The sequence below is a fragment of the Phalangium opilio genome, unplaced genomic scaffold (genome assembly GCF_054372755.1).
Source record: "Phalangium opilio isolate 3A_F unplaced genomic scaffold, DU_Popi_V2 ptg000054l_1, whole genome shotgun sequence".
Classification (NCBI taxonomy): domain Eukaryota; kingdom Metazoa; phylum Arthropoda; class Arachnida; order Opiliones; family Phalangiidae; genus Phalangium; species Phalangium opilio.
Genome location: NW_028324173.1, coordinates 5065535 through 5077434, shown reverse-complemented (window position 1 = coordinate 5077434; position 11900 = coordinate 5065535). Strand labels below are relative to the sequence as shown.

At 38.7% G+C, this 11900-nt stretch overlaps 1 protein-coding gene and 1 long non-coding RNA gene across 3 annotated transcripts; one reads left to right on the top strand and one right to left on the bottom strand.

Annotated features, from left to right (window-relative positions):
- Positions 1-302: 302 nt before the first annotated feature.
- On the top strand, positions 303-1142 carry LOC149670949 (uncharacterized). The gene is made up of 2 exons (XR_016367188.1): positions 303-348; positions 412-1142. It is a non-coding gene; the product is annotated as an uncharacterized LOC149670949 (long non-coding RNA).
- Positions 1143-8333: 7191 nt separating this feature from the next.
- LOC149670948 (uncharacterized) lies at positions 8334-11587 on the bottom strand. 2 transcript variants are annotated; one of them, XM_089840375.1, is made up of 10 exons: positions 10856-11587; positions 10680-10791; positions 10400-10601; positions 9958-10327; positions 9732-9896; positions 9471-9657; positions 9159-9413; positions 8834-8999; positions 8627-8775; positions 8334-8570 (listed from the first exon to the last, which is right to left on the bottom strand). In XM_089840375.1, the coding sequence occupies exons 1-10, from the start codon at positions 11192-11194 to the stop codon at positions 8380-8382; spliced, it is 2136 nt and encodes a 711-aa protein (XP_089696501.1). In that variant the 5' UTR covers positions 11195-11587; the 3' UTR covers positions 8334-8379. The 2 variants fall into 2 exon arrangements, with proteins under 2 accessions (XP_089696501.1, XP_089696502.1); XM_089840376.1 differs by lacking the exon at positions 8834-8999 and having other exon boundaries at positions 8627-8757; positions 9173-9413.
- Positions 11588-11900: the final 313 nt, after the last annotated feature.

The window sequence follows — 11900 nt, the reverse complement described above, 5'->3', positions numbered from 1 at the left end:
CAGGGTGTATCTGAAATGGACGTAGGAGCGAAAGTATTTGGGTTCCTGGGACCAATATAAGGCGAAACTGTGGTATGACATTTTGTCGTACGCCAACCCGTTTGGAAGTTACTTGAACCTAACTCTTGCTAATTAGCCTTATTCCTGATCAGCACCACTAGGTTTAGCGGCGAATTTTCGAACTATTAAATGACCATAGCCAATCAGAGGGCGCCAAAAACGGAAAGATTTTTTTTTACATTTCTGCTTGTTTTTACGAGTTAGCGGGGAAAAATCGTCGGTAAACGAGTTTTACGCGTAATTATTTCGTCCTAGAAGAGAAAACATCTTTGAAATGTCTGCTTTAAGGTATTTTTCACGATTAAAAACGATTTCAAATGATTGAAAATATACTTTCGCCTTTAAAAACAGGAAAAAAGCAAGTTAACACGTTAAGCCTTGGCTCAATATTGACAGTTTAGTTGCTGACAGTGTAGTATATTGCCACAGTTTGGAGAAATTGCATTATATAATGTACAATTCGTAAGATTTAGTTTAAATATAATAGTTGTAACTCAAGATTAGTCAAAATTTCCAAGATTAACAACCGTTGTGTCATAGAAGTCTTTAGAAACAGTCAAAGTTACATTTCTTACCACGCCTACCCTCGAGATAAAGTTATGAGACAGAAATGGTTAGGCGCTATAGCAGCTGGGGTAGGAACTAAACCACTAGACCTGAATAGTTCACGAATTTGCTCCAAACACTTTCTACAGACAGACTAGTTTCCAACTATTGGTTCTCAATGTAAACGTCTCAAGCCATTGGCGATTCCATCAATATTTGAAAATACAAAAGTTTTGGATGCAATGCCGCATTCCCCTACTCGTAGCCAAACAGTTCCTAAAGAAGCATTTGGACATATGAGTCCAAAAGATAGAACACAGTTGTTGGAAGAAATGGAAGCATTACATGTTGATCCAGAGGAACTTAATCAATTGCGTACCTATCCTAATCATCCTGAAGAACCACTACCAACTCCGGAAGTTCAACCCCAAGTTGGTGCAGCTGTTATTTGAGAGTGTCATCATCAAAAGCAAGTAGTGGAATATCATTGAAATCCACTTATACACCATATACACCGCGTAAACAAAAACTCCTAAGAAATGAATTTGAGTTATTGTTATTGCGTGGTAAAGAGAAGTTTACAGTAACAAAGTTTATTAATAGTAATAAATCAGTAAAATACTACACGGGATTTGGTTCTTATGAAGCGTTTTTATGGGGCGCCGTTTCGGACAAAATTCACATAAAATGGATATCAATAATTTAAGAACGGACATCAATAATTTAAGAACGGATATCAATAATTTAAGAACGGATATCAATAATTTAAGAACGGACATCAATAATTTAGGAATGGACATCAATAATTTTAGAAAGGACATCAATAATTTAGGAACGGACATCAATAATTTAGGAACGGATATCAATAATTTAGGAACGGATATCAATAATTTAGGAAGGGACATCAATAATTTAAGAACGGATATCAATAATTTAGGAACGGACATCAATAATTTAAGAACGGACATCAATAATTTAGGAACGGACATCAATAATTTAGGAACGGACATCAATAATTTAAGAACGGACATCAATAATTTAGGAACGGACATCAATAATTTAGGAACGGACATCAATAATTTAGGAACGGACATCAATAATTTAGGAACGGATATCAATATTTTAGGAACGGACATCAATAATTTAGGAACGGATATCAATAATTTAGGAACGGACATCAATAATTTAGGAACGGACATCAATAATTTAGGAACGGACATCAATAATTTAGGAACGGACATCAATAATTTAGGAACGGACATCAATAATTTAGGAACGGACATCAATAATTTAGAAACGGACATCAATAATATAGGAACGGATATCAATAATTTAGGAACGGACATCAATAATTTAGGAACGGACATCAATAATTTAGGAACGGACATCAATAATTTAAGAACGGATATCAATAATTTAGGAACGGATATCAATAATTTAGGAACGGATATCAATAATTTAGGAACGGATATCAATAATTTAGGAACGGACATCAATAATTTAGGAACGGACATCAATAATTTAGGAACGGACATCAATAATTTAGAAACGGACATCAATAATATAGGAACGGATATCAATAATTTAGGAACGGACATCAATAATTTAGGAACGGACATCAATAATTTAGGAACGGATATCAATAATTTAAGAACGGATATCAATAATTTAGGAACGGATATCAATAATTTAGGAACGGATATCAATAATTTAGGAACGGACATCAATAATTTAGGAATGGACATCAATAATGAACAAATTTGTGGTTTGTGTTGTTTCTCTTGGCTATATCATCTTACCTAAACTTGGATAAGGACGACTTACCACGTCGGCCTCCCTTTAAATACTAACACCTTCGATAGTCAAGCACAAAAAAAAACCAACTACCACTCTAAGTTCACGAAATTAATTTATTATCATTAATCATTCAAATACTTATAATAAATTGTAATCATTAATTTGCCATTTACTTATTTACATAAATTAACATAGTACAAAATATTTATATTGACCATACCATGAGTTATACCATAAAATTGTATGTTGCGTCGAGGGGTTAGCCACTCCGATGGTCGCGCAAAGTAAAAACAAATAAACCGAAAAGTGAAAAACACGGTAGAAATGGAATCGGATGGGGAAAGCTTTACCTTTCAGTGTATTGTCATACTTTAACGGGTTAAAACTTAAGCAAAGAAAGAGAGGTACACTGGTAAGCGGCGCCGGCCGGTCTGCCGTCGAACAATGCCCAAAGGTGGTCTAATTACAATTTTAACTAACCTATGTTAACATCTACGCATTACAATTTTAACTAATCTATGTTAAAATGTGTGCATTACGGGTTTTATAAAAAAAGTGTTAAGTTATATATCAGTCGCGTTCCTCTCTCTAACACTACAAGTTTCAGTGAAAACAGTTTAACGTTTTGTTAAGTTACTTTCCGAAACATTTTCGGGAATTTTTTTATGGTTTTGTGAAACCTTTGGTCAGTGAAAACCAGCCTTTATTATTCGGAAATTTGGCCCGTGTAAACCAGCCTTTTAGAACCTAGAGAGAAAAATACTTTCCCACGCTATGTAGTTTACCCGTACTTTAAAACTTCGGTTGCACTACAAGTACCCAAAAGTACCTACAAGCACGCACAAGTACCTACAAGCACCCAAAAGTACCCACAAGCAAACACAAGTACATACAAGCACCCACAAGTACCTACAAGCACCCACGAGCACCCACAAGTACCTACAAGCACCCACAAGTACCTACAAACACCCACAAGTACCCGGGGCAAGCACCCACAAGTACCCGGGGTAAGCACCCACAAGTACGCACAAGTACCTACAAGCACCCACAAGTACCCGGGGTAAGCACCCACAAGTACGCACAAGTACCTACAAGCACCCACAAGTACCTACAAGCACCCACAAGTACCCATAAGCTCCCACAAGCACCCACAAGTACCTACAAGAGCCCACAAGTACCCACAAGTACCTACAAGAACCCACAAGTACCCACAAGTACCTAGAAGCACCCACAAGTACCCACAAGTACCTAGAAGTACCCACAAGTACCCGCAAGTACCTAGAAGCACCCGCAAGTACCTAGAAGCACCCACAAGTACCTACAAGTACCCACAATTACCTACAAGTACCCGGGGCAAGCACCCACAAGTACCCACAAGTACCTACAAGCACCCACAAGTACCCACAAGTACCTACAAGCACCCGCAAGTACCCGCAAGTACCCACAAGTACCTACAAGTACCTACAAGCACCCACAAGTACCTACAAGCACCCACAAGTAGCTACAAGCACCCTCAAGTACCGACAAGTACCTACAAGCACCTACAAGCACCCACAAGTACCGACAATTACCTACAAGTACCCGGGGCAAGCACCCACAAGTACCCACAAGTACCTACAAGCACCCACAAGTACCCACAAGTACCTACAAGCACCCACAAGTACCTACAAGCACCCAAAAGTACCTACAAGTACCTATAAGTACCTACAAGCACCCGCAAGTACCCGCAAGTACCCACAAGTACCTACAAGTACCTACAAGCACCCACAAGTACCTACAAGCACCCACAAGTACCTACAAGCACCCACAAGTACCGACAAGTACCTACAAGCACCTACAAGCACCCACAAGTACCGACAATTACCTACAAGTACCCGGGGCAAGCACCCACAAGTACCCACAAGTACCTACAAGCACCCACAAGCACCCACAAGTACCTACAAGCACCCACAAGTACCTACAAGCACCCACAAGTACCTACAAGCACCCAAAAGTACCTACAAGTACCTATAAGTACCTACAAGCACCCACAAGTACCCACAAGTACCTACAAGCCGCCACAAGTACCCACAAGTACCTACAAGCACCCACAAGTACCTACAAGCACCCACAAGTACCTAGAAGCACCCACAAGTACCTACAAGCACCCACAAGTACCTACAAGCACCCACAAGTACCTACAAGCACCCACAAGTACCGACAAGCACCCACAAGTACCTACAAGCACCCACAAGTACCTACAAGCACCCAAAAGTACCTACAAGTACCCATAAGTACCTACAAGCACCCACAAGTACCCACAAGTACCTACAAGCACCCACAAGTACCTACAAGCACCCACAAGTACCCACAAGTACCTAGAAGCACCCACAAGTACCTACAAGCACCCACAAGTACCTACAAGCACCCACAAGTACCTACAAGCACCCACAAGTACCGACAAGTACCTACAAGCACCTACAAGCACCCACAAGTACCCACAATTACCTACAAGTACCCGGGGCAGGCACCCACAAGTACCCGGGGTAAGCACTCACAAGTACCTACAAGCACCCACAAGGACCCACAAGTACCTACAAGCACCCACAAGTACCTACATGCACCCACAAGTACCTACATGCACCCACAAGTACCCATAAGCTCCCACAAGTACCTTCAAGCACCCACAAGTACCTACAAGCACCCACAAGTACCCGCAAGTACCTAGAAGCACCCACAAGTAATCGCAAGTACCTGGAAGCACCCACAAGTACCTACAAGTACCTACAAGTACCCACAAGTACCTACAAGCACCCACAAGTACCTACAAGTACCCACAAGTACCTACAAGCACCCACAAGTACCTACAAGCACCCACAACTACCTACAAGCACCCACAACTACCGACAAGTACCCATAAGTACCTACAAGCACCCTTAATTACCTACAAGCACCCACAAGTACCCGGAACAAGCACCCACAAGTACCCGGAACAAGCACCCACAAGTACCCGGAACAAGCACCCACAAGTACCCGGAACAAGCACCCGGGGCAAGTACCCACTCTCACCTACAAGTACCTACAAGTACCCACAAGCACCTACAAGTATCCACAAGCACCTACAAGCACCTACAAGAGCTCAAACGCAATGTTTTTCTTGCTTAATATCCCTTTAACGGCGTGAATCACGACAAAAACGCCGTAAGTCCAATATAAAAAATTAGGGCTAAAATGAATGTCTCTAACAGTGGTAAAACGCTGTAATTCCAGTACCCAAAACAACGTAAGTCAAAGTATATGTTAATAATGATAAAATCAGTACTTAAAGGAATAGCGACGTGATTTAAAAATTATCTCAAATCTAAAGAAAACCTTACATTTTTGAGAGTTTAAACTCTTCTGATTCCAAAAATATGCTTGATTAATATTTAAATATGAAGGAAAACACAGAAAAAACACTTTGAAAACTTGAAATTTGGGGGGCAATAAGCAAATTTGCGGAGAAGATTTTTGGCGGGTTTTCTCGTTGCTACGTCACTCACGGCATCTCGCGGAAAAGCCAAGCGCGCGCGCCCGAGACTCCCGAGTCTACTAATGCCGCGCGAATCTGAATAAATTAGGCTTAACGCGGCGCGCGCTGAGACACTAACAGGCGTCACGTGAGCGACATCTAGAGAGAAAATTTCTCCTTACTACGTCATCAAACGAAACAAAATTTTAACTAGGCCTTTTCCAAACACAAAACTTTGATTGCAATTTTATAAATTGCTACGAAACCAAATAAAAAAGTAAACATATCATAATAAACTAGATTTTTCAAGGATTTTTTTCGTATTTTAAGTTTGTGGGTGACGAAAATTATGTCACTAACACTTTAAACTTAATTGGTCTTAATGACACTAAAAAAAGGCGCTACAATGAACTGTTCTCTTTCATTTAAGATGGTTCCCAAACGTATCGAATGAATAGTTTTCCTTCTATCCCTGCGGGGTTGACCCCCCACTTTCTATAAAATTCCCATGTTATGTCTATGGAAAAATATAGAATTTTTCACCGAATGTCTGATTCATTTTATGGATTCTAAAACCACCCTTAAAGTGTTAGTGACATAATTTTCGTCACCCACAAACTTAAAATGCGAAAAAAATCCTTGAAAAATCTAGTTTATTATGATATGTTTACTTTTTTATTTGGTTTCGTAGCAATTTATAAAATTGCAATCAAAGTAGAGTATTTGGAAAAGGCCTAGTTAAAATTTTGTTTCGTTTGATGACGTAGTGAGGAGAAATTTTCTCTCTAGATGTCGCTCACGTGAAGCCTGTTAGTGTCTCCGCGCGCGCCGCGTTAAGCCTAATTTATTCAGATTCGCGCGGCATTAGTACCGTGACCGTCAGTGGTGAGCGATATAGTCTTTAATTTTGAACTAAAATGTCAGACTCGGAAAACGATGAATATTATTCATTGTCATCAGATTCTTATTCTGAAGACGGGCTTAATCTAAGCTTTGATTCGAGTGTAGTAGACGAAGAATTATCGGAAGATGAAGATCTCGGGATTGGAAACTTGGGCCTTGGTATTCAGCCATACCAATTTGAACCCTTGATGCCAGAAGAAGTTTTAAGGGAAAGCCAGCTTGCTGCAGCAGTAAATACCGAGAGAAATGAGAGACTTTTTAATAATGACTGGTACGTACGATTACTACTTGATTTTCATAATTACGAGGATAGGTGAAAAGTGATTCAGGCTAGAATGATTCATACCTTTTACACAAGGAGATCGGACTATTTATGTAATTAGTATTAATCCTCATAGCCTGAAAACTATGTATTTTTTGTAGGTGTATTTGTGGCTTTTGCCAAGTAATGACTACTGTAGAAGAATGCACTTGCTGCAGGGAATATGAGCAAGTGGACAGTGTGTTGGAAGAGGGTAGCTGTATTACACAGCACCGTTTATTTGAGAGACGATGTCTCGATGTGGAAGAACTTAGGCAGTGGTATTTGGAATTTTGTAACCGGAGGCCTGGAAGAATCACTGAACCTCGACAAGGAGAAATTCACAGGTCAGATTTTAATTTCGATTACCTTACAGTAAGACTAAATGAGTATGTGCAAAAATTAGAATACAATTGCCACGTTTTATCATTGCCTTCAGTATTTAGTTCAGAAGAATTTACACCTAGTTGTTTCATTGCAGGAAATATAGGTATATTGCCTATAGAAGATTTATACGATGGACTCACCAATTCTTACCAAGTGGTTTACGTTACCCAATTCCTAGTTGCGTCTTATTAAAAATTCGGGAAACATTTCCATCCGATGTTTATTGTGGATTTGTACGATTGCAATAAGAACCAATTTAAAAACCTCAATTATCCTCGTGTTAAGTCGAACTTGCGAAATAATTGCTAAACGTCTAATGGAAAAACATTTTAGTGCAACATGACTTGGATATGGGGATGGATAATTTGAAGTGTGAAATGTTGTATCTAGGGAAATTCGTATTCCCCATACACAATTAATGGTGTCTAGCTTCATTCCACTCGCTGTATACGGATCCTTGGAGTTTTTATTGATGACAGAGTAGCTTTTGACAACCACACTACAAAATCTTCCAACTGTGTAAACTAAACTCCTATTATAATTCTTTGACACTGCTAAATATTGACTTTACGTCGGTAATATGGCGCCCTACTATATTGTTTGGCACACAATCGCTCCACCAACACCAGGTTGGCAGTTACGTCTTTGGACATCTGTCACAAAGTGAACAAGTTAGTTCCCGCTAGTGATTTCTAGGATCACTGCTGTGTCAGTTGGACGCGGGGGTTTGATCTTTTGTACTTATCAGTTGTCTTTTTTTTTCTTGATAATTTCACACACGGTAGGCTATGAAGTAGCCTTTTTAAACTAAGTAGTCCTAGACCTCAAATGTGAAATAAATAAATTGACTTTTGTTTAAAAATTTTTTATTTTTGTCATGGTCATAAACAAACAACTATTTTTCTTCCTCAAAACGCCGTCGTTTACTGTAAGATTCGATAGCAAAATCTTTATCGGGATGTTCATGTTTGTGGCACAAGGTTTGTGGTTGTGGGCCTAACACGTTCGCAGTCCGATCCGTTCCTGTAGCATAGGTTTCGGCTCCACTATACTCAATCACTTGAGCCATTAATCTTTCTACATAATCTAAAAATTCTTACGTTAATGCATTAAACTACTAAGCAGCCACAAGCTTAGCTTACTGTAAGTTGATGCAGCCATAATAGGCCTAACTGAAAATTCACCGGCTTTCGCCTTGGGAAAATAAATATTCCACCTACGAATACCGTCTTTAGTAGTGGCTTGTAGCTTCGAAGAATTTTCATTATAATGAAGGGCCGCCAAAATTAACCTGAAAAAAACCTTTTCAATTGAGCTCTTACTAAAACCTAGTAGCTTTCATTATTTACCGCGCTTCCATTCCATGAAACGAATAATGCGTATGCTTAGGAGCAAAATGAATCACTACAGCGTGATAGGCTTCAACAGATGATGTCTGGCAAACTGATGACATTTGTTTTACATCTTCCTGCAGAGACTTCACAATTTTTTGCAAAATAAGGAAAGGTTTTTTCCCTGGAAAATACTGATTATTAGCTAAGCGGTTTTCAAATGTAACGGGCGTAAGTAACACTAAAACTATAGTTATCTTCAAAGATCTTAGAAATAGTTCTTAGTAAATATGCCACGCACTGCATAAACGCAGCCTTGTTGTGTTTCATCGAAATAACAAACCTAATTCCAACCAATATTTGGGTCTTTCCTCGTCTAACTCTCCGTGGGCGCACTCATTGTATGGCATTCCATGATCCTTATGTTGGTTAGTGACATGACGTAACACAGATAACCATTTAGATTTCATGAGTTCACCATCTCCACCACTGGAATTGGCCAACCAATACATATGATTTTGTATACTTCTACTCCAAGACTTAACATCTCGCATGTATTTTTTGGTCCCGCAAGCTTGAGCAATCTTAGATTTCAGGGCTAAAAGAAAGTTTTCACTTACTCGATTGAAGATTTGAGAATTAAACTAATTCTTACATTTCACTAAGTGCCAGCAGTCAAATAAATGCGTTATTCTAGGATAATTTTCCTTGAGATAGCGCCTTACTTGCTTGTGTCTATCCGTAACTAAATACGCCACAGTCATACCTTTATCATATAAATAACTTAGCCCCTTTTTTAGTCCTTCGAGTTCCATCGCTACACTGTTAGCTACTTGACTACTCTATAGGAAAAAAACAAGAATCATTATATATAAAATTCTTCAGGTGTTGTCCAACAGGCGTGGCAATTGATTACCTGAATCAAAACCAAGTGAATTATTTTTTTAATGGAACTCTCTAAGAAACAGTAGCTGCCATATTTAGCAGAAAATCCGGGACTGTCACATCTTCCATCCCCACCCAAGCAAAGAGGTTTCCCCTGCAAGGACTCGAGAAGACATCTTTGTTCGCTCTCCCAGACCTACAAGAAAATTTGTACCATTTTTAATCCTTTTAGCATTTATATAAGAAAGGACACTTACAGTTTTTATAGCTCGCAAAAGGTAGGCTTTTTGAATTCGATAATAAGTTCTCTTATCAAACATTTGAATCCCTATCATTTGCAACATCCTAATGGCTTTAGTTGGGTTCATCCCAGAAAATAAAATAGCTGCGGCAGTAAGAATATTCCCAGCAGGTTTGCGGGATATTTCTGGTTGGCTTTGCCATTTCACTTTGTGATTGTTGCAACATGTAGCCTGTACTATGACCATTGAGCCTTTTGTAGACATGACTGTAGTACATTTAGAGAGGCATATTGCGCAAAACGTGAAAAGTTGTAATAATGCGCTTTCAAACACCATAAATTTGCGCTCTTTAAAGAGATCTTCCCCTTCTTTGAACTGACGTGAACTACACAAATGGTAAAATTCCATCAAGAAGTTTTTCGCCAGGCACTCATTTCAAATAACTATAAACTCATACAGATTGACTTCATCTTCAGATAATTGGGAAGGAGTGTAGCTGGGATCTTGAGAACTCATAAATTCTCCAGCATCTGGGATTTCCTCCTCTTCCTCTTCGTAATCATCATCTTGGTCTCGATTTAGACATTGATGTAGATAATTCAAATCTTCTTCAGTTTGCGTAGATGCCTCTTTAGTCTTTATTGGGTCAGTTTGGGCTACTACAGGTTTAAAATTCATTGAAACAGGTATAAATTCATTATAGGTTGAGAATAGCAATCGAGGGCCTAAATTTTCACCTCTATGAGATACAATCCTACAAAGTCGTTCATCAGTTTGAACTTTTTTTGACTGAACACCAAGATTTTTAGGAGTTTGCGTTTCTACTGTTACTCTTAGAAGACTAAATTCCTGGCAAGAAAATACTAGATGATGAATATAATTTATTATAATATATCTAATGAGAACATCTTACCATTTCCTTAACTCGTGACGTTGAGGGCTCGTTTATAAAATCAAAAATAGTGGGTACCACATTTGGCAATAAATTACGAAATCCAGGAACTGAGCTAGCACTCAAACTAAATGCAGCATCTCGGTTTCGTACAAAACACTCGGACTCAAAATGTAGAGAACATATTTTGCTTGTTTTTGCAGGCTTAAAACTAGGTTTTTTCATGCTTGCCAACCATTTATTTCTTAGTTCAATATCACTTGGAAAAGAATGAAACGTAAGCCTTTGGCCTTCTCGGTTGGTATTGCTATTATTTCCACAATTTGGAGCGACACACCGATATTTCACTGATTTCTCCATTCTAATAAATACAAGGGGCCTAAAACTTGGTCAAAATCTCTAAACAAACGCACCTAATATACTAAACTTTTGTGAGAAATACCGCCACTAACAAGTAGCAAATTAATCAGCTCAGCTGATAAAAACAGCCCTTGGCGTCGGAGCTCGGGAGTCTCGGGCGCGCGCGCTTGGCTTTTCCGCGAGATGCCGTGAGTGACGTAGCGAGGAGAAATCCCGCCAAAAATCTTCTCCGCAAATTTGCTTTTTGCCCCCCAAATTTCAAGTTTTCAAAGTGTTTTTTCTGTGTTTTCCTTCATATTTAAATATTAATCAAGCATATTTTTGGAATCAGAAGAGTTTAAACTCTCAAAAAAGTAAGGTTTTCTTTAGATTTGAGATAATTTTTAAATCACGTCACTAACACTTTAACAACTTTTTTCTTTATAGAATTAACTATTAGTTGGATCTCTTTGAAATTTTAACAGCCAAATTAGGGCCCAAATTTTAGTTCACTGGCAAAATTTCAAAGCGGCAAACACAATACGAAAAAAGTTACGGCCAATCAAAGAACCCTGCTTTAGGATTAGCGGCGGTATCAAGTCTTATCTAAGAGAGCGACCGCTCTCCTAGAATAAGTTTATTTTTGTTTAAATTCTTATTTTGACCCCTATAAAAGTGTCTGAAAATTTATGAACAAAATTGAAAATTATGTTGAATATTAAAAATT

Bases quoted from the DNA above. Each gene is read 5' to 3' on its own strand.
- LOC149670948 (XM_089840375.1), bottom strand. From the start codon at position 11,194: ATGGAGAAATCAGTGAAATATCGGTGTGTCGCTCCAAATTGTGGAAAT. The intron at 10,328-10,399 runs GTATGAGTTTAT...CCATTTGTGTAG, and splicing joins TCTGAAGATGAAGTCAATCT to TTCACGTCAGTTCAAAGAAG. The intron at 8,571-8,626 runs GTAAGCTAAGCT...AAGAATTTTTAG, and splicing joins TATGGCTGCATCAACTTACA to ATTATGTAGAAAGATTAATG.